At 46.0% G+C, this 22,809-nt stretch overlaps 1 protein-coding gene across 1 annotated transcript in view; it reads right to left on the bottom strand.

The window, feature by feature from the left end:
* LOC121290890 (immunoglobulin superfamily member 3-like) overlaps positions 1–12,515 on the bottom strand; it is a 50,906-nt gene extending 38,391 nt beyond the window's left edge. Inside the window, exon 1 of the mRNA XM_041211918.1 lies at positions 12,118–12,515. Coding sequence (XP_041067852.1) covers positions 12,118–12,193 — 76 coding nt within the window. The 5' untranslated portion in view covers positions 12,194–12,515. The remainder of the gene's footprint in view (positions 1–12,117) is intronic.
* Positions 12,516–22,809: the final 10,294 nt, after the last annotated feature.

Raw genomic sequence — 22,809 nt, 5'->3', positions numbered from 1 at the left:
GGTGTCTCAGCTGTCCAGCAAAACTATCCTCCTATTGCTGAGAGGAGTGGCAATGGCTCTGCGGAGCATGAATCTACTGCCCACTCTTAAGTGCATGCCATTCATGCTCCCACCACTGTTGCTTTGCCAGTCCCTTTACTGTGTCTCATTATTCAGCCAGCCCAGGCAGCTGCCACTGCCTATACAACTGAGGTGGAGCCTTCCACACCCCATAGCTGCTTGAGGTCATCCTGCAAAAGCCAGCTGCATCTCTCCCACTGAAAGTCAGCAGTTTTACACCAGCCATGCTGCAGCTGCTACTGTAGCACTGTGTAGGAGTACCAGGCCAGGCAAGACAAGACAAGACAACTAAAGGATTGCACAAGGATGCTTAGTTGAATTTTGTATAGATGATTAGATGAAGTTGGTGTGGAATGGTTGTTTTGTTGTTGTCTCTGATTTGAGGATTGGAGCCAAGAGGATGCTGTGTAGGTCTGTCCTATCTGTAGAGGGATGTATAAAGTGGGGAATCATTGAAAAATGGGTACCTTGGGGTTTATTCATGGGAACTGGAGTCAAATGATGAGCTCACAGGCAGCCTGTCTGCAATTTGAATATATTGGTTGCCTTCTTCCTTTCTTCTTCTCTTCCTGTTCCTCCACTACTTCTTCTTCTCGAGATGCTCAATGAAGCCTGGTAGCAAGGGTTGTGACATCATGATGGCCAGGTTGTGGAGGATGTAACAGAGCACCAAGAATTGGGACACCCACTCCGGCAAGCTACAGGGGGCTCCGCCAGAGAAATTGAGGCAGCAGAACTATTGCTTCAGTCACCTGATGGTCCACTTGACTCTCAGTATGTGCGCGCTGGCCATGTGTGGCTGAGTTGCAGAGAGTAGTTATTAGCCTGGAGTAGGCCAGAAAGCCCTTGTTGCAAAGCAGCCACCATCTGGTTTAATGTGCTGGTTGAAAGATTCCTGGAACAAACAACTGGTAAAGGCTGAATGAAGCATGACTGCCAGGAGAGCACTCACAAGTTCTGAGTGCAGTCACATGACAACTTCACATTTAGTGATTGGTAACCTTTGTGGTTTCACTTTAAATCAGCATTGCGATGCAGTGCCACAAAGCCATGTGTCTGCACCATGCAGAAATTCAGCATCCTGTAGAAACCACTTGTGTACACCTCCTGCTTCTCTGTGTTCAGAGAACACAATGAAATCCCCTCTCCTGGCATACATAACCTCCATTATTTCTCTGATCCAGTGACAGATGGTGAATTTAGAGATGTTAGCTATGTTGCCTGTTCCAGCCCGGAAAAATCCAGATATGTAGAAATTGAGCGATATGTTCTTGCCCTGCTTTTAGGCTGCAGGTCTGGCTCCAAGAGGTGGCAGAGTTCTGTGACTATCTCCATCATGAATCACAACTCCAATGGGGTGTCCTTCTTTCCTTGGGAGAAAATGATGTGCTTAGAACCCTTGCAGTCACAAGCAGCATCTTCCCCAAATAACCTACAAGTTGTTGATGATCCCTTTAATTTGAATTGTGGGTGGAGACCCTCACATTGCTGACCACATTTTCAACTGCGTATGTTTAAGAAAAAGGCATCAGCTAGAGCAGCATCATCCAAATTGCAGGTCTGGCATCAATCAGTGATATACACTGACTGACGTCATGATCTGCCCTCTCTGCATACTTCCAGCCAACGTGCATCATGGTGATGCTCACACCCACACCAAAGTGGCATTCAGTGTAGGCTGCACCAGAACTGACACCACTTTGCCACTAAACCAGCATTTACAGCACTGAAACTACTGGCACTATGGAGCCAAATTTTGCAGCCACAAGAGCTTACAAAACATGAAAGGACCATTTGGAATTAAATCAGAATGAGACAATTTATTACTTTACTGTGCTGAAGAAGCTGTTGAATTGCCAACTGAAAGAGCAGATTGGCTGATGTGAGAGTTATGGTTAGGAAATGGAGTGGCACTAGGAGAATAAATACTTCATTAATTTGCATTTGTCACTAGCTATCTTTTTGGTTGATGTCACAGAACATTCTGAAATGCTCAGTGACCAGGCACAGCTGAAAATATATAAAGGCAAAAATGGTGACAGATATCCCTACTTTATTTGTAGACTGTAAATAAAATTGGCATTAACGCCACCATTCAGACAGCCATAAACAATTTTGTACTATAGTGTCAGATGTCTTTTTTTGTTTCATCTAGGCCTGATTTTTCCCCAATTACGTCCTATATATGGAGGCAATAAATATTGAATACTGATCATTGGCTTAATAGAGTTAAATTCAACTTTTAATTGATTACACAGACTGATTTCCCAGGGTGGGCATGTATGGACTTTATTTTACAATGTAGTATTTCTTTCAATTATTCTGAAAATCCAAGGTAAGGGTGAGATCATCACTACAAGTGTTTCAGTGCAGAGGTTCAGTATTTGATCTGATTTTAAAGTGCTGCTCATTCATTCTACTCCCCGTCTGCCAATTATTAGCTTGACAAGTCCATTTAATAACTCAAATCAAAAGAAAGAGTGTCAGTTGTGGATGAATTTGGGTTGATTGTAACAAAATCTGCAGGTGTTCACAAAGATACAAATAGAATTTGATGCTGAGGGGAAAGTTTACTGCACGCCCAGCAGATGACCTGCCAAAAAATCACAAGTGCACTGCCTATAACTTTCCATCTACAATATTATTTTCTATGGACACAAAATCATGGGGTAGTGTTCCAGCAATTCAGTAATAAAGAAGCTGCCACATACACAACCTCACTAATAGCAGAGTCTTGGGAAACATTGTTCTAAAATTTACTTTGTGGCAATTAATCTGCATACTACCTGACTTTATGAAAGGAGGGGGCTATTAAAATGGAATCTCCATATAGCTTCATTCCTGTCATAAGTTATCCACCAGGACACTTACCACACAAATGGCAGGATTTTCCGCACCCGCCCACCGCCAGGATCTTCCGGTCCTGCCATTAGTCAATGGACTTCTGGCTTGAGTGCTGCCTTGCCCGCAGCAGGGCTAGAAAATCCCAATCAAAGTCTTGAAGAGGGCATGAACAACCAGTCCAACCCCTTACTCTCTTAAAATTATGCCATGAGATAGTCAATGTCCATCTGGACTGCAGAGCTTGTAGACAGATCCTCAGGTGAACATCTCAGCCAATATATAGCAACGTCAACAATGCAATATTCCCTTCTTTCTGCACTGAAAGATAATCTTCAGCTATGGGGGATGGTGGTTAATATTGCTGGACTAACATTACAGTGGCCATACTAACATTGCCGAGACAGGAGTTCAGATCTCACCATGGCAGCTGGCGGAATTTAAATTTAATTAATAAAATGCCAGACTCCTCAATAATAATCATGAATCTATGGGATTGCTATTAAAACCCATCTGGCTTACTAATGCCTTTCCCCCATACGTGGAGGAAATCTGCTATCCTTACTCAGTCTGGCCTGCATGTGACTCTAGATCCACAGCAATGAAGTTGACTCTTAACTGTCTCTGAAATGGCCTCGCAAGCCATTCAGTTGAAGGTAGCTCACCACTGCTTGAATCCACAACCATCATTCAGAGGACAGAATGTTACAAACTGACCTATAATGAAATGCATCTATATCTATAGAAGAGCTTGCATTCATATAGCACCTTTCATAGCCCGAGGATATTTCAAACAGCCTCATAGCCAATTAAGTATCTAGCAATTTGAATAACAGGGATTATAAAAACAGTTAAGGCATCCAGCCAATAGTAAATCAGCGTTAACTGAATTGCTGATTATCAATCAGGATCCGAGACGGATATAGATTCATAAAAAAATATAAATTAAACTCCTTAGATATTTGACACTCTACGTCACCTTACTACGGAGTGTCCACAGTTAAGAATGGATTCACTAGAACTTCATTGTCTGCACTATACAAATCGCTAATTGTTGTTTTGATAAGAATTTCAGATACTGGTCGTCAGTAAATAGATTAAGTTGTGATGTGTTTTTGTACCTAGCTACAGTAATGATTTTCTGAAATAAAACTCTTATAACCATCAAAAAAATACAATATTAGTTACACAGCCAATTGGATAGATTAGAGGCTATATCCTTAAGAATTATTACCACTCAGAGGGAGGCCATTTGGCCCATCGTTTCTGCATGAACTCTCCGAATGAGCAATTCACTTACTGCCATTCCCCCATCTTCTCCTCATAACCTTGTACACTCATCCTTTTCAGATAACAGTCTAATTCTCTTTTGAATGCCTCAATTAAACCAGCCTCCACCACACTCAGGCAGTGCATTCCAGACCTTAACCATTTGCTGTGTGAATTTTCTTTTCCCCCTCGCATCATTTTTGTTTCTTTTGCCAATTACTATAAATCAATGCCCATCTTTTCATAAATGGGAACAGTTTCTCCCTGTCTACTCTGTCCAGAACTCTCATTATTTTGAATATGTCTATCAAATTCTTGTCAGCCTTTTCTATGCTAAAGAAAATAGTCCTAACTTCTCAGCCTACCTTCATAGTTGAAGTTCCTCATCCCTGGAACCATTCTCATGAATCTTTTCTGCACACTCTCCAATGCCTTCACATCCTTCCTAAAGTGTGGCACCCAGAACTGGACACAAAGCTCCAGCCAAGGCCGAACTAGTTTCTTTACAAGTTCAACATAACCTCCTTGTTCCTATACTCTATGCCTTTATTATTAAAGCCTAATAGGGGCATACAGTATAAGGACAAGGAGGCTATGTTGAACTTCCATAAGACACTAGTTCGGCCTCAGCTGGGATATTGCATCCATCCTGATGGTAAACAATAGTTCCAGGATTTATGTGACCTCGCCATTGAGCAACATGGTTTAGTTCATTACTCGCCTTCCACTGGGTTGATGGTGTTGCTTCTGTTTGATAAGTTTCCTTCTGTAAAGGGGTTATCCATTCCTTTTGAATCCTCTGCTCCTCAATAAATCCACTTTACACACTAATAACCGTATCTGGATTAGCTGGTTTAAATCTCACCTTCCTTGATTTCAAGAAAATTTGTACATTGATGTGACACAATGGACAGGCAGAGGTTGGGGAGGATTAGACTCTAAATTGCAACTCCAACTGATGCATACCTGCCTGCTTCCACAGCCGACCTCACCCATTCCCCCCAGTCTCTGATCTGCGACTTGCTCTGCAGCTATGATCAAGCTGACTGGCCCACAAAGATAATTAGTCAATTTTGCTGGCTATCTTTAAATTCGATAGGACCTCTATGACCCCAGTTGGGTTTTCAGTCTCATTTGGCCTCCCTGCTCCCTCCTAGTCTTCCTGTAAATATTGAGGCCACTGTTCTTTGCCTATTACTGGCTGTTATAGTGGTGCAACATGACTCCTGTAGCCTCTTCCTCTTTGTGCTGTGTGCATTTTGACCCTTCTTTATATACTAGGTAAAGGCTTCAAAAAGAGGAAAAGGATAAAGATTACAAGGAAAGTGTTAAGAGGCATGTAAATTCCTGTTACGTACCTAGATATTCAAAGCAAACCCCCTTCCATTAAATTGACAATCTGAGTGATAAATGGGGAATTCATGGAGGATAAATGCAATAACCCTCAAAAACCCACGAACTCTTGACTTTATATCACAGTAATGTAGCACAAAGATCCTGACAATGTACGTGAGGTTTGGCTCAGGTTGAGGGATTACAGTGCATGGTTAATCCATGTCAACTGATTAAAATGCAGACAGGATGCGAACTTCATGCTGCTTGCTGTTTTACATCTCTGCAGCATCAAGCCAGTGCTAACTACTATGTTAAATGGTGGATGCCTGAACAGGGGCCAATATCATGGCTGGCTAGCATCAATTAAAACTAGCCTGCACTGCTTAAAGTTGGCCTGCATCTCTCAAAGGGAAGGTGCCTTATGGCTGGGAGTCCTTTGTGAGCAGAATCTGACCTAGAAAGACAGAAGAATGACACAATATGAGGGAAGGAGAGAGCTCCAAGATTTGCATTGGAGGTCTTTAAGGAGGAGATACAAAAGAGGAGAGATATCCTTTGTCAACAAGATGCCCTCCAGACACATGCTAAGGTGGCCATGGGAATGGTGGAGCTGAATGCCAGGAGTTAAGCCCCAAGGAAGTGGAGGTTCACAAGTGGTCAAGGTCTTCAAATGTCATCAACTGTACCGAGCCCCACCCCATCATTTGCCAACAATCCCTATCAATCAGGAGTCATAGCTAACATGAAGATTGACACCTCATCCTTATGAACACAGCACTGCTACAAGCCTCTCACTTACACCTCACAATGTGCCTACACTGCCAGCTATTCAACCAAGAGAGCTTCATGTCACAGAGAACGTATGATACATTTCCCTCACCCTTGTAGAAAAAAGTAGCTCACAACCGCAAAAGGAAGAGAAAACTGGAGGGGATCACACATGCCTACACATTCTGACCCTTCTCTACTGTATCATATAATGATTCGATAAGCCGTAACTAATAGTACCACGAACTCTTGACTTTATATCACAGTAATGTAGCACAAAGATCCTGACAATGTACGTGAGGTTTGGCTTCACAATTACTTGCGAGGTCCTGTATCACAAGTACACACACACCAGTTTGCAGTACAGAACATCCAATGCCTTGAACAAGTCCGTACATAACCACAATATACTTCCTGTCCTCGATCAGTTATAGTGACTTATTCCAAAATAAACAGTTTTGCTAATAATATGATGAACTAATTTAGCTCCCTGGCACACAACATCAGTGGTTCAATAAGTGTGCCCCCTGTGGCTCAGTTGGTAGCTCTCTTGCCTGAGTCACAAGGCTCCGGGTTCAAGTGGCACTCTTAAGGCTGAAAATTGAGAATCAAGGCTGACACTCCAGTGTAGTACTGAGGGAATGCTGCACTGTAAGAGGTGCTGCCTTTTGGATGAGATGTTAAACTGAGGCCCAATCTGCCTGCTTGGGTGGACATAAAAGATCCCACGGCATTACGTTGAAGAAGCTTAGAGCAGAGGAGTTACCTCTGATATCCTGGCCAATATTTATCCCTCAATCGACATGAAAACAAAATCTGGTCATTATCACATTGCTGTTTGTCAGAGCTTGTTGTGCACAAATTGGCTGCTGCATTTCCTGCATTACAACAGTGATTACACTACAAAAGTACTTCATTGTAAAGTGCCTTGACATGTCCGGTGGTCATGAAAACAACATCTTATACTTTTACGATGTCTTCAACATAATGAAACATCCCAAGGCATTTCACAGCAGCATTATAAAACAATGTATGACACCAAGACGCAAAGAACTATTACAAAAACAAAAATAGATGGAAAAACTCAGCAGGTATGACAGCATCTGTGGAAAGGAACACAGTTAGCGTTTCGAGTCCAAAATAACTATTAGGTCAGCTGACCAAAAGCTTAGTCGAGAGCTTTTAAGGAGAGTCCTAAAGGAAGAAAGCAAGTTAGAGAGACGGAGAGGTGTAGGGAGGGAATTCCAGAGCTGGGGGCCTAGGCAACTGAAGGCACCTCCACCAATCATGGAGCAATTATAACTGGAAATGCACAAGACGCCAAACTGCGAGTATCTTGGAGGGTTGTGGGCCTGAAGGAGATTATAGAGACAGGGAGGAGCAAGATTATTGGGGGATAGGAAAAAAAAGGATGAGACATTTAAAATCAATACTTTGCTTGACCAGGAGCCAATGTAAATCATTGAGCACAGGGGTGATAGCAGAACTGGACTTGCTGCAAGTTAAGGTGCAGGCAGCTGAGTTTTGGATGACCTCAAGTTTATGGAAGGTGGAATGTGGGAGACCCATGAGTGTGTTGGAATAGAGGAGTCTAGAGTTAATGAAGGCAGGAATGGGGGTTTCAGCAGATGAGCTAAGACAGGGGTGAAGTCAGGCAATGTTATGGAGATGGAAATAAGCAATCTTAATGATGGCATGAAAATGAGGTCGGAAGCTCATCTCAGGAGCAAATGTGACATCAAATTTGTGAATAGGCTAGCTTAATTTCATTCTGTTACCAGGGAGAGGGATGAAGTCAGTAGCTAGGGAACAGGAATGAAAGCACTATATAAAACCAAGTCTTTTTTTCTTTTTTAAACTCGAGGTCTCATCATGATCATATCACTCTCCATATATTCATTATATTCATGATATGTGGGAACTTTCAGTCAGTTTTGGTTAGAGAGCAACTGTCAGCACAAAGAGGAACTGTCCATTTTGTGATCTGATGTGCAATGATATTCAAATGAGACAGTTAATGATTGCAATATTAAGCTTACTGCTAGTTCAAAGAGGTCTAATCTGTAAGCAATTACTGGAAGGTCTATGCTGGATATGTATAATATGTCTGCAGGTAACAAGTGTGACTAAAAGTGCTTTTACTTCAACAGATTTTGTTCATTTTCAGAATGGGCATTACCCCCACTTGGACAGTTGTGGGGATATTTTCCTGGGTCTGGGCATATTAAACATGGGAACAATCAGGCAGGTTGAGTATGGAATATAAAGGAATCTGTTTGATTTCTAATGTGCCAGAAGGCACACTTGGGGAAAGCTCAGAACGAGGATTTTTATTTGTACTTCTAACAAAAGATCAACCACCTCAAATGTTAACTCCGTTTTTCTCTTTACAGATATTGCTTGACCTATTGAATATTTTCCAGCATTTTCTCTTTTTATTTACAATCGCACGTTTGATTATTTAGTTAACATAGGCACTGGAAGCGACAATGACAAACTCAGCCCTGTCGACCCTGCAAAGTCCTCCTTACTAACATCCGGGGGCTAGTGCCAAAATTGGGAGAGCTGTCTCTCAGACTAATCAAGCAACAGCCTGACATAGTCATCCTTACGGAATCATACCTTACAGATAATGTCCCAGAAACCACATCATCATCTCTGGGTAAGTCCTGTCCCACTGGCAGGATAGAGTCAGCAGAGGTGATGGCACAGTGGTATACCGTCAGGAGTCCTCAACTTCGAATCTGGGCCCAATGAAGTCTTGTGGCATCAGTTCAAAAATGGACAAGGAAACCTCCTGCTGATTACCATGTATTACCCACCCTCAGCTGATGGATCAGTGTTTCTCCATGTTGAACATCACTTGGGGGAAAGCACTGAGAGTGGCAAGGACACAGAATGTATTCTGGGTGGGAGATTTCAATATCCATCACAAAGTGTGGCTCGATAGCACCACTACTGACTGAGCTGGCCGAGTCCTAAATGACATAGCTGCTAGACTGGGTCTGCGGCAGGTGGTGAGGGAAAAACATACTTAACCTCATTCTCACCAACCTGCCTGCCACAGTTGCACCTGTCCATAACACTATCAGTAGGAGTGGAGATGAAGTCCCACCTTCACATTGAGGATGCCCTTCATCATGTTGTGTGGAACTACCACCATGCTAAATGGGATAGATTTCGAACAGATCTAACAGCTCAGGACTGGGCATTCATGAGGTGCCGTGGGCCATCAGAAGCCGCAGAATTGTGCTCGAACACAATCTGTAACCTCATGGGCCGGCACATCCCCCACTCTACCGTTACCATCAACCCAGGGAATCCACCCTGGTTTAATGAAGAGTGCAGGAGGGCATGCCAGGAACAATAACAGGCACACCTAAAAATGAGGTATCAACCTGGTGAAGCTATAGCACAGGACTAATTGTGTGCCAAACAGCATAAGTAGCAAGTGATAGACAGAGTTTAGCAATCCCACAACCAATGGATCAAATCTAAGCTCTGCAGTCCTGCCACATCCTGTCATGAATGGTGGTGGACAACTAAACAACTCACTGGAGGAGGAAGCTCCACAAACATCCCCATCCTCAAAGATGGAGGAACCCAGCACATCAGTGCAAAAGATAAAGCTTAATCATTTGCAACAACCTTCAGCCAGAAGTGCCGAGTCAATGATCCATCTCGGCCTCCTCTGGAGGTCCCCAGCATCACAGATGCCAGTCTTCAGCCAATTCGATTCACTCCACATAATATCAAGAAACGGCTGAAGGCACTGGATACTGCAAAGGCTCTGGACCCTGGCAATATTCCGGCAATAGTACTGAAGACTTGTGCTCTAGAATTTTCTGTGCCCCTAGCCAAGCTGTTCCAGTACAGCTAAAAGACTGGCATCTACCCAGATATGTGGAACTTGCCCAAGTATGTCCTTACACAAAAACTGGGACAAATCCAAACTGCCCCATCAGTCTACTCTCCGTCATCAGTAAAGTAATGGAAGGGATCATCAATACTGCTATCAAGCGGCACTTGCTTAGCAATAACCTGGTCACTGACATCCAGTTTGGGTTCCACCAGGGCCACTCAGCTCCTGACCTCGTTACAGCCTTGGTTCAAACAGGGTCAAAAGAGCTGAACTCCCGAGGTGAGACTGACTGCCTTTGACATCAAGGCAGCATTTGACCGAGTGTGGCATCAAGGAGCCCTAGCAAAACTGGAGTCAATGGGAACCAGGGAGAAACTCTCCGCTGGTTGGAGTCACACCCAGCACAAAGGAAGATGGTTGTGATTGTTGGAGGTCAGTCATCTCAGCTCCAGGACATCTCTGCAGGAGTTCCTCAGGGTAGTGTCCTAGGCCCAACCATCTGCAGCTGCTTCATCAATGACTTTCCTTCCATCATAAGGTCAGAAGTGGGGATGTTCACTGATGATTGCACAATGTTCAGCACCATTCGCGACTCCTCAGACACTAAAGCAGTCCACATCCAAATGCAGCAAGACTTGGACAATATCCAGGCCTGGGCTGACAAGTAGCAAGTAACACTATGCAAGTGTCAGGCAATGACCATCTCCAACAAGAGAAAATCCAATCATCGCCCTTGACCTCAATGGCATTATCATCACTGAATCCTCCACTATCAATATCCTGGGGATTACCATTGACCAGAAACTGAACTGGACTAGCCATATAAATACTATGGCTACAAGACCCAGGCAGAGGCTAGGAATTGTGCGATGAGTAACTCACCTCCTGACTCCCCAAAGCCTGTCCACCATCTACAAGGCACAGGTTAGGAGTGTGATGGAATACTCTCCACTTGCCTGGATGAGTGCAGCTCCAACAACACTCAAGAAGCTTGATGCTAACCAGGAAAAAGCATCTCACTTGATTAGCACCCCACCCACAAACATTCACTCCCTCCACCACCAATGCACAGTAGCAGCAGTGCATACTGTCTACAAGGAGCACTGCAGGATTGCACCAAGGCTCCTTAGACAGCACCTTCCAAACCAATGATCACTACCATCTAAAAGGACAAGGGCTGCAAATAGATGGGAACACCACCACCTGGAAGTTCCCCTCCAAGTCACTCACCATCCTGACTTGGAAATATATCGCCATTCCTACACTGTCACTGGGTCAAAATACCGGAACTCCCTCCCTAACAGCACTGTGGGTGTACCTGCACCACATGGACTGCAGCAGTTCAAGAAGGCAGCTCACCACCACCGTCTCAAGGGCAATTAAGGATGGGCAATAAATGCTGGCCCAGCCAGTGAAGCCCACATCCCCTGAATGAATAAAAAAAAAACTTCAGTGCGATACTGAGGGAGTGTTGCAATGTTGAATGTGTGATCTTTCAAAAGACACTTTGCCCTCTCAGGTGGATTAAAAGATCCCGAGGCAGAAGGGAGTTTTCCCCAGTGTCCCGACTCATGCTTATGTCGCAATCGACATCACTGAAACTTATTGCCTAGTCAATATTAGATCACTACTTGCAGTATCTTGCTATGTCCTTTCTACAGTACAGCAGTAATTACACTTCATTCAATGTAAAGCACATTGGGGTATTCTGAGACCATTTACGATGCTAAATAAATGCAAGCCTTTCTTTCTGAAGAAGTGCTGAACAATTACCATGACAGGAAGCTTTCACTTTTACTACTTGCTGACTTACAACTGGTGCGAGTCAATCATTTCTAGTTGAACAATTCTGAAAAAGAGGAGCGGCATTCAGAGCCAGTAATTCTGGAACAGAGTCAGGTGTGACATTTTGGAACAGGGAAGCCAGTAGCACCGAAACCGTACCGCAAAAAAAGACAATAATGAAGTCGTTGATTACTCACCAAATGAGAGAATCAAAGTGAATACAAGAAAAACTCCAAACTTCAAAGACGTCTCTTTAAAACAGGGCTGCTCCATCTCACTCCAAGCTCAAGCAGCGATTTAACCAGCACACAGTTGCAGACCAAGTTTGTCAATCAACTCAGAGGTAACTGGGAAACACAAACCGCAGCGTTCAGCAGAATTGTGAATAAAATTATTCAAACCACTAACAGCAACAGCAGAAGTGGTTTAGGTTCAGTTTAACATTTTCAATGTTCTGACATTGGGCGAAATCAGCCAGGACACAGAAACTTTCTTCAATGTGCTGAATACAGATCATGTAAATTCAGATACTGATTCATTTAAAGAAAAACGACCATGCAAGCAGCAGACGACTCATTTGGGTGTGAATGGTGTTGTCACGTTTGCCCTCGTTCTAATTTGAGCTTTACGTAAATGGGTCACAATATCACGGCTACAGTGATTGTCAGCTGGCTGAATGTCAAAGATGAATGTAGATACAGGAAGTCTCTTAATACAGGGAGAGGCTGTTGGGGAAAATTAGATTGTGATACATGGAAGGAGTGAATGAGATTGTCAGCAACCTGTGTGTACGAGAGGCTGAACAGATTGTGTGTGGGTGCCGGAATGAATGACTTGGGGTGGGGGGAGGAGAATGACTTGGGGGGGGCGGGGTAGAATGACATGAGGGGGGAGAGAATGACATGGGAGAGAATGACATGAGGAGGGGAGAATGACATGAGGGGGGTAGAATGACATGGGGGGGGGTGGAGAATGACATGGTGGGGGGAGAATGACATGGGGGGTGGAGAATGACATGGTGGGGGGAGAATGACATTGGCAGGGAGAATGACATGGGGGGGGCAGTATGACATGGGGGGGAGTATGACATGAGGGCGGGGAGAAATTCTCCCCCCCCTCATGTCATTCTCCCCGCCCTCATGTCATACGTGGAGGGGTGGAGAATGACATGGGGGGAGAATGACATGGGGGGGGAGAATTACATGGGGGGAGAATGACATGGGGGAAGAATGACATGGGGGGAGAATGACATGGGGGGGAGAATGACATGAGGGGAGGAGAATGACATGAGGGGGGAGAATTACATGGGGGGAGAATGACATGGGGTGGTGGAGAATGACATGGGGGGAGAATGACATGGGGGGAAGAGTGGGGAGTGGGGGAGGTGGAGTTGGGGGGGAGGAGTGGGGGGGTGGGGAAGGTGGAGGGGGGAAGAGGAGTAAAGGGAGGGGGTGGGGGAGTAGTGGGGAGTGGGTGGGGGAGGTGGAGTACAGGGGGAAGGGGTGTGGGGGTGGAGGGGAGGTGGGGAGTGAGTGGGTGGGAGGGGGAGTAGGGGGAGGGGGTGGGGAGTGAGGGGGTGGGGGAGTAGGGGAGAGGGGGTGGGGGAGGGAGTGTAGTGGGGAGGGCGTGGAGGAGGGGGTGGGGGAGGGGGAATAGGGGGTGGGGGTGAGGGAGGGGGAGTGGGGGGGAGGGGGTGGGGCTGGGGGAAGGGGAGTAGGGGGGAGGGGAGGGGGTGGGGCTGGGGGAGGTGGAGTAGGGGGTAGGGTTGGGGGTGGGGGAGGGTGTGGGGGAGGGGGTGTAGGGGGGTGGGGGTGGAGGAGTAGTGGGGGTGGGGGAGGGGGAGGGGGTGTGGGGGAGGGGGAGGGGGTGGGGTGGGGGGAGGGGGACGGGGTGGGGAGAGTGGGGGGGTAGTGGGCAGAAAGGGAGGGGGGATTGGGGAATAGGGGGGAGGGGTTGGAGTGGAGTGGGGAGTGGAGTGGGGAGTTGGTGGGGAGGGGGGAGTGGGGAGTGGAGGGGAGGGGGGATTGGGGAGTAGGGGCGGGGGGGAGGGGGATTGGGGAGTAAGGGGGGAGGGGGAGGGAGAGTGGTGGGGTGGGGAGGGGAGGATGAGGGTAATAGGGGAAGGGAGGGTGAGGGGAGTGGCGGAGGGGAGGGGGTGGGGGAGGAGGAGGGGAGGAGTGGGGAGAGTGGGGAAGACTGAACCGGTGAGGAGGGATGGAGCGGAGAATGAACCGGGTGTGGTGGGAGGATGGTGTGTGGGCGTGGAGAGAATGAACGGGGGAAAGAACAGATGGGTGTGGGGTGAGGGTAGGGGAGAATGAACGGACAGAGGGGGGGAATGAACCGGGGGTGGGGTGCGAGAATGAACTAGGGGATGGGGCAAGGGGGAGAGAATGAACCCGGGGTGGGGGTCGGGTTTGGGTGGGTGAGGGAGGAATGATCTGGGGTGGGGAGGGGGGTAGGGGAGGAATGAACTGGCGTGGGGCGGCGGGGTGGGGGAGGAATGAACCCGGTGGTGGGGGGGTGGGGGGCGTGGAGAATTAATCTGGGGGGGCGCGGTTGTCATTGGGGGGGAATGAATCGGGGAGGGAGGGAGAATGAACAAGTGGGAGGAAGAAGGGTAGGGTGGGGGAGGGGTGAATAAACCAGGAGGGGTAGAGAGTAAGGGAGTATGAACCAGGGGGGAAGAATGAACTGGGAGAGGGGTGTGAGAATGGACCAGGGAGGGAGCAATTGAGAGAGAATGAACAGGTGCGAGGGAAGGGAGGAAGAATGAGCCAGGGGGCAGAGTGGGGGAGAATGAGATGGGTGGGGGGGGGCGGGGGGTGGAGGAGGGCAGAGAATGAGCGGGGTGTGGGGGGGGTGGGTGGTGGGTTGGTGGAGAATGAATGGGGTGCGGGGGAGGCGGGAGAATGAACTGGACGGGGGGCAGCTAACCAATCTCCCCAACTTTGGAGGCTGCATAGGATTCAGGTTCTCCATGTTCTTTCTCGATCTCTGCAGAGTAATATTTGTATCATCAGAGACTATTGGTTCTCTGTTCAGGTTGTCTTTTTCATCATATGGGTAGTTAGTCCATGCCATTGATGGTCTTCATGTGAATATGAGTGTGCTTCTATTTTTTCTCAATATCCAATTCTCTGTCTCTACAAGATGAATCTTGGACTTTGTATCTTTTACAGTACTTGGCCTTCTCTTTTCTGGTCTCTAATCCATACTCAGGCCATCACAACAAAAGCAAATTTAATGCTATTGGCACGTCCAAATCACATTGACATGACTATTACTGGAATTGATGTCCACACCAGTAGACATCTGCCAGGACCGTATCATCTGATGAGGCTGTGATGACTTAGGAGATGCCAGCCATGGCACTGGCCACTACCTCCCAGGCAGGGCCAGCACAGGTTTTACGGGCCAGAGGACAACCACCAAGGTAATCAAGGCCAACAAGATAGCAGAGTCAGCAGGCTGTCTCCAATGCCGGTGCCAGCAAGGAGGGCACCAAGACGCAGCACTCGCAAATGTAATTTTAAAGCATCTTGAGTACAAGAGGGACTGTTAACGTGAGATCTTCTGTTCAGTTATGTTTGGCTTATATGTCTACTGGTGTGGACATCAATTCCAGTAATAGTCATGTCAATGTGATTTGGACGTGCCAATAGCATTAAATTTGCTTTTGTTGTGATGGCCTGAGTATGCTTCATCTTTGGTGCAGGGTACGCCAGTATGCAATGCTGGATGTGAGTGGCTCTAAACCTTATTGCACAGGCACTGAATGGACTTTGGGTTCACGTGACAGGGGCATTTCGGACATCCTGGATGGAGGCAGCAGCCTTGGCATGAGGTGGGCAATGATCATTGGTAACCTAGCTGAAGGAGCATTGGATCAAGGCATCCTTGGTGTTCCTGTCTCCCTGAAGGAAAAAGAGGTCTCCTCTGTGGCCTGTACAGCTGCCTCAAGATTTTCTTCCTCCAGTCGGTCCACCTTGTCAGTGCCAGATTGTGGAGAGCGCAGCATGCAACCAATATCAGTGACACCCGCTCGGCGGGGGGGGGAGTGGGGGGGGGGGGGGGGGGGGGGTGGGTGGGGGAGGTGGTGGTATTGTAGTGCTCCCCCTGAATGGTCCAGGCATTGGAACCACATCTTGAGAAGACCTATGGTCCTCTCTATCATCGCTCTTGTGGAGGCATGACCCTTATTATAACACTGCTCTGCCTCTGTTTTTGGGTGGTGGAGAGGCGTCATTAGCCATCTTTTCAAGGAATAGCCCTTGTCGCCCAGCAGCCATCCATCCAGCCGGGGCTTGGGCACGGAAGAGCCCCAGCACCTGGGAGTGTCTCAGGACGTAAGCGTCATGGGAGCTGCCAGGGTAACTTGCACAGACTTGTAGAATATGCATCTTGTGGTCACAAACTATCTACACGTTCATGGAGTGGAACCCCTTCCTGGCGCCTTGATGGCCACATGTGTGCAGTTGATTGCACCCTGGACATGGGGGAACCTCATAATCACTGCAAAGCCTCTGGCTAGCTGATGACCTCGCCTCATGACCCACCTGAACAGAGCTTCTGTCACCAGCTTGATGCGCCTGTGGACAGCTGATTGGGACACTCCCAGCAGATCCCCAACTGACCCCTGGAAAGAGCCGGGGGACATTGAAGTTGAGGGCCACTGTGACCTTCAGAGCCACTGGCATGGGGTTTCCACCCACACATTCGGATCTAATCTCAGGCCCGATCATCTGGCAAATGGATTCACTGTCTCCCTTGAGAGGTGGAGCCTCCTTCAGTGTTGCACCTCAGACATATTGAGGTAGCTGCATCGCTGCCTGTAAACCCTGGCAGCAGGATAGTGGCATGGTCTGCAGCACCTTCCACCTTGGACTATCAGCTGGCTCTGCACCCCTTGTGCCTGCGCCTCTCCTCCCACAGATCACTCCTTTGGAAGCTGTATTGGGTCACCTGGCCTCCTCTTCCTTCTGCCCCTCTCTTCCTGCTCAAAGGAGGTGCCTCCAGCAGAGAGCACAATCCACATTACCAGGGTTACAGAAGGCTGTTTGGTGCCTGGAAGGGTCCACAAAATCCTTCGGGGGCCTCAGAGACACCAAAGAGTCCTCACATGAAGCTTGGAAATGCTACCAATGAAGACCCGAACACAAATGAAGCAACCGCAGCAAACTATCTCCAACTCACAATGGCAATGCTGCAGACCTTTTTTAAACTGCCTGTGGATGAAGTTATGCAAAATGCCAGCTGCCAGTCAGCCTGTTTTTCCCACGCGACTAGTGCAAAATCGCACAGGCAAAGTGAAATCTTGGCTAATTGCCTTTTTAATGGCCTGAAGCGGCCTTTTAATTGATGGCGGGCGCAGTTCTGACACTGTTTGCCTGCCGACTGAAATATCGCGCGAGTGCAGGATGACCTCGGGACGCTCACCTGACATCATCTCGTGCGATTTCACACCTGATCGGGTCAGGCGTGTGCGTGCCCAATCAACGTAAGATTCAGCTCCTGGAATGTCATGTGTGGCAAAAATTTATTTTAGTGAATTAAGGACTGCTTCTGAGGTTGTACTTATGAAGACGTTTAACCCCAATCCATCTGGAGTAATAGTCAACAGCGATGAGGAATGAGCTTGAAAAGGTCCATTCTGAGCCATTCCCATGTTCTGGATGGAAATGAGGATAACATCAGAGACTCTCTTTGCTCTGGGCGATGGATTGCACAGGTGCTGCAGCTCAAAATAATTTCCTCAAGTGACTTTGAGATCCCTAGCTTCCAAACTGAATTTCGTGCTCCAGCATGACACTTTGTAATGCCAAGGGGTCCCTGATGTATTCTTTGAAGGATTTTGAGACCGAGGACTCTTCATATGTCCAACCTCTCACCATAAATTTAACAAGTCATCCACAATACTGAGATGTCTGCTTTGCTCAAAGTATTGTTTCAGGTTGAGATTGTTTGGAACATATTCTGGCCATACGTCTTTGCAGTATCCTCTAATTTTAGCACATTCTTCATCTGCTTTTTGTGTTTGTCATTTTTCAATCAGCCTCTGTCTGGCTACTGAGAGGAATTTTGTAGTCAATGAGCTGTACAGCTCTACATCCTCAACAAGATTTATGTCCCCCTGTTCAGGCTTCTCAACAGGAATGCATGACAATGCATCTGCTGTTATTTGTTTTGGACATACGCGATTGTGACATCCAACCTTCTTTCATATTTAATAAGGTGACCAATGGCTTGTAGTCTGTCGCGATAATAAACTGGATGCCTAAAACATAGCCAGTGAACTGCCAGTGCCTCCTTTTTGATTACAGCTTGTCTTTGTTCTGTTTTCAGACAATGACCAAGATGCATAATATACCGGTCTGCATGTTCCATCTTATCAGATTCGAGAGAGTACTGCTCCTAGACCAGCCACTGGTGCATCTGTAGCAACAATTGTTGACAGTTCCCAGTCATAGTGTGCTAACACGTCTGGTGAAATGAGCATGTTCTATATTCTGCAACAAGATCTGTTGATGTTCTCCCCAAAACCATGCTTGGTCTTGTCTAAGCAATTGTCATAGTGGTTCATTCATACATGAACTTACAAATTAGGATGGGAGTAGGCCACTCGGCCCTTTGAGCCTGCTCCACCATTCAATAAGATCATGGCTGATCTGATTGTAACCTCCCGCCTACCCCCAATAACATTTCACCCCTTTGTTTATCAAGAATCCATCTATAAATAGTCCTTTGGTAGTACAGAAATTGAGTATTGCTGAAAAAAAAGACATGTCTAAGCTTTTCATCTCATACTCATCAAACTCTTGAGAAAGTCCTGATCAGTGCAAGACAAAAAGCTTAGACGTGTCTCTTTTTTTCAGCAATACTCAAGAATCTATCTATCACTGCCTTAAAAATATTCAAAGATTCTTCTTCCACTGCCTTTTGAGGAAGGGAGCTCCAAAGATTCACCAACCTCTGAGGGAAAAAATTTCTCCTCAACTCTGTCTTAAATGGGCAACCTCTTATTTTTAAACTGCGACCCCTAGTTTTAGATTCTCCCGCAAGAGGAAACATCTTGTCCACATCTACCCTGTCAAGAACCTAAGGACCTTAAAAGTTTCAATCAAGTTGCCAAGTTAGAGAGGAACCTCTCTAACTGATTGACCAACCCCGTGAAATGTTGAAGCTCCGTAATGTTGCAGGGTGGCAGAAAATCTTTGATTGTCTTGACCTATTGAGGATCAGCCCTGATGCCTGATACATGAATGATGTGTCCCAGAAATTTAATGGTGGCTTGTAAGAACTAATACTTATTGTTGAGAGTTAGCCCTGCTTCTTTCAAGTGTTGCAACAATACCCTCACTCTTGTATCATGCTCCAGTGTGGTGGACCCATGGATCAGGGTGTTATCCATGTGACAAATGACCCCTTTTAATCCCTCCAATATGCCTTTCATTGATCTCTGGAGTCAATGTGATTCCAAAGAATGGATGATTGAAATAATATCTCCCGAGGACTGTGATAAATGTAGTCAGTAGTTTGATTCCTTGTCCAAAGATATTGCTAGAAGCCATTGTAGGCTTCCAACTTTGTAAAAATGGTACTTTTTGTTAGCTTTGCCAGACTCAACCACAGATGCCATTGGGTGGATCTCCCTTTCCACTGCCTTGTTTAACTATGTGAGATCCACACGGATTTATATCGAGCCATTTGATTTTGGTACTCGAACCATACCTGAACACCAATTTGTAGGTTTGGCCTCAGGTTAGATGACTCCCTGATGAAGCATTGACTCAATTTCTTGTTCCACTTTCTGTAAAAGTGGGTGGGGAACCTCCCTTGGGGTGAACACGCACATTGTTTTGAATTTTCTCACAATGTGATGTGATTGACTGGTTTCAGCTTCCCTTCACCTCTGAATAGTTTCAGTAATTCTGTCCTGAATTCTTGTGATTTTTCTGAGCTTCCTAGTTCATCCCCTTTGTAGATGAGTTTAAATCTCTGCAAGCTTTTCGACTCAACAGTTAACATTCTTGGTTGTGGATCATGTACAAATTTTCTATGATTTTTCTTCCTTTGTACCGGAGTTAGCAGTCAACTCTCCCTCAACCTTCGGTTGAATGCCTCCTGGACCATGGAGGTTTATGGTCGATGTCTGAAGATAACCTGGTTTTAAGCCTAGTTTTAATCACTGAAAGGATTGAAACTCCTGCTCCAGTGTCTAATTTGAAGTTTGCTTTGCATTTGTTGACCATAATATCTACACCCCAATAGTTTCCAATTGGTCCTGCAATTTCACAAAAAATGGTACTTCTGGTTCATTTTCTTCTTCAACTTCTTGAATGGTATATGATATTAGTTGTTTCTCCTTTAATTTTTGTGTTAAGAGCTGTTTGCTGCAGCAAACTGAATTAAAATGGCCTTCCTTCTTGCAGGAATGACACTCCACATCTTTAGTGGGGCATTCTTCACATTGATGCAACCTTTTCATGCCACAACGAGAACACTTAATAATGGTGGCTCTCTTCTCTTCTCTTTTTCTCTGTTTGGGATTAAGTGCACTATTACTTCTATGTTCTACCAACTGGACTGCAACAGTCACTTTTCTCCATGAGATTTCTTTTTTACCTCGAATAAAAATTTTGTTTGGCTTTTGCATTTTTGCCTGCCTTACTAACTGCACAGCCTTTAATGGGGCCAAATCTTCCCTCAACTGCAGAAAATCTGATAATGCCTCTTCTAAGACTCCTACAACAATGCGATCCTGAAGTAAGTCATCTTTCAGGGCTCCTTATTCACAATTTTCAGCTCATCAATATAACTCATTAATAAAGGAATCTACACTCTCTCCCGTTCACTGGGTGCACCTATTGAATTTTTCTCCCTCTATAATGGTGTTTTTCTGAAGACTAAAATAAGTATCAAAGGCTTTAATAACTTCTTCATATGTTGCTGTGTCAACTTTGAAAAAGATATTGAAGAATGAAACAAAAAAAGCCCTTCAGCCCTTGTCTCTCACACTCCCTCACCCTCCAAGTACTCCCCATGCCCCATTCATGCCAGCCCATGCCACCTCATGCCCACATACCCATGGTCCCTCATAACATCCATGCCAACTTACACCCCTCTGCCCACAGCCATGGCCCCTCATACCCTCCAATTCTCCTCCTATTCCCCTCCCCACATACCCCATGCCATCCCTGATCTTCCATGCCAACCTATGCCTCTCCATCCACCCCATGGCCCTTTATAGCCCTTATGCCAGCTTAGTGCCAATTCATGCCAAACCATGCCATACCCTTTGACAATACAGCCTCCATGCCAAATCACCCATTATCCACCATGGGCATACCTCAGGACCCATGCTGAGATTAAACAAAGCTCTTACATGTTTATTGATGAATTCAATTTAAAAAAAAAACCACACATTGATAAATATCCATTCACTACATTTAACTTGCATCAAATACTCAATCCCTTATAACAACAAACATTTGTATCCATAGTCCCATTTCAAAGACTTTATAAGCACTTGGAACTGTCAATCAAACTGTTAACTGTTAGGCACCCCACTGTGATAAGGATAGGTTGTGAACTCACTCAAGCAGCACTAATGCTAACCCTTAGGCTTATGGCAAAAGACAGAGTGAAATAGTGAGTACTACTTTTTGAAACACTGCAGACAATGGTTTTCAAATGTATAAAGAGCAGGAGACAGGACAGGACAGCACAGGAGAGGGGCAGGGGGAGGGGGGGAGGTGAAGGTGTAGTGGTATTGCCACTGGACTGGTAATCCAGAGACTCACAGTATTGCTCTGGGGTCCAAGGTTCAAATCCCACCACAGCAGATGGTGGTATTTGGATTCAATAAATATTTGGAATTAAAAGCCTAATGATGACTATGAAATCTTGTCAATTGTCATAAAAACCCATCTGGTTCACTATTGTCCTTTAGGGAAGGAAATCTGCTGTCCTCAGCTGGTCTGGCCTACGTGTAACTCCAGACCCAAAATAATGTGTTTGACTCTTAAAAAGTGCCCTCTGAACAAGGGCAATTAGGGATGGGCAATAAATGCTGGCCTAGCTAGTGATGCCCAGATCCCACAAATGAATAAAAAAAAGATTCAAATGACTTGACAATTTTAATGAGCTTGACAGTTCTAATGAGTTTATCCACATTTTACACATATTCATGTATAATTTTAACAATTCCAAAGGACATCGTACCTCATTCAAAGGCGCCCTTGGACCATATTCAAAAGGGTACCTTACCTCTCCAAAGGGTACTCTAACTCTACAAATAATTCCACTAACTTTGGACTTTCTCCTAGCTGGTCCATAGGTTACGGGTTATGTTTTGGACATCCCCCAAAATCAGATCAGCCTGAAGGTAGCTCCAGTTTAACGTGTGCAGTTGCTTCAGTGGAAGTGTCACCCCATTCCCTCCGCCTGCCATGAAAATGATGGGGCCAAGTTTGGGGGTGGGATTACAGACCCAGGCTTCTGCAGCCATTTTCGCTAAGATGGAGAGTCTGCATTAAAATTCAGGCCTGTGTGTGTGTGAGAGAGAGAGAGACAGAGTGAACAGTGTGTGTGTGAAAGAGAGAGAGTGAACAGTGTGTGTGTGAGAGAGAGAGAGTGAACAGTGTGTGTGTGAGAGAGAGAGAATGAACTGTGTGTGTGTGTGTGTGTGTATGTGTGTGAGAGAGAGCGTGAACAGTGCGTGTGAGAGAGAGAATGAACAGTGTGCGAGAGAGATAGGGAGAGTGAATTGTGTGTATGTGTGTGAGAGAATGAACAGTGTGTGTGTGAGAGAGATTGTAAGCAGTGTGTGTGAGGGAGAGAGTGAACGGTGTGTGTGTGAGGGAGAGAGTGAACGGTGTGTGTGTGAG

The sequence above is a fragment of the Carcharodon carcharias genome, chromosome 18 (genome assembly GCF_017639515.1).
Source record: "Carcharodon carcharias isolate sCarCar2 chromosome 18, sCarCar2.pri, whole genome shotgun sequence".
In the NCBI taxonomy this organism is placed as follows: Eukaryota; Metazoa; Chordata; class Chondrichthyes; order Lamniformes; family Lamnidae; genus Carcharodon; species Carcharodon carcharias.
The sequence above is the reverse complement of the archived record's forward strand: the minus strand, read 5'-3'. Positions and strand labels throughout refer to the sequence as shown.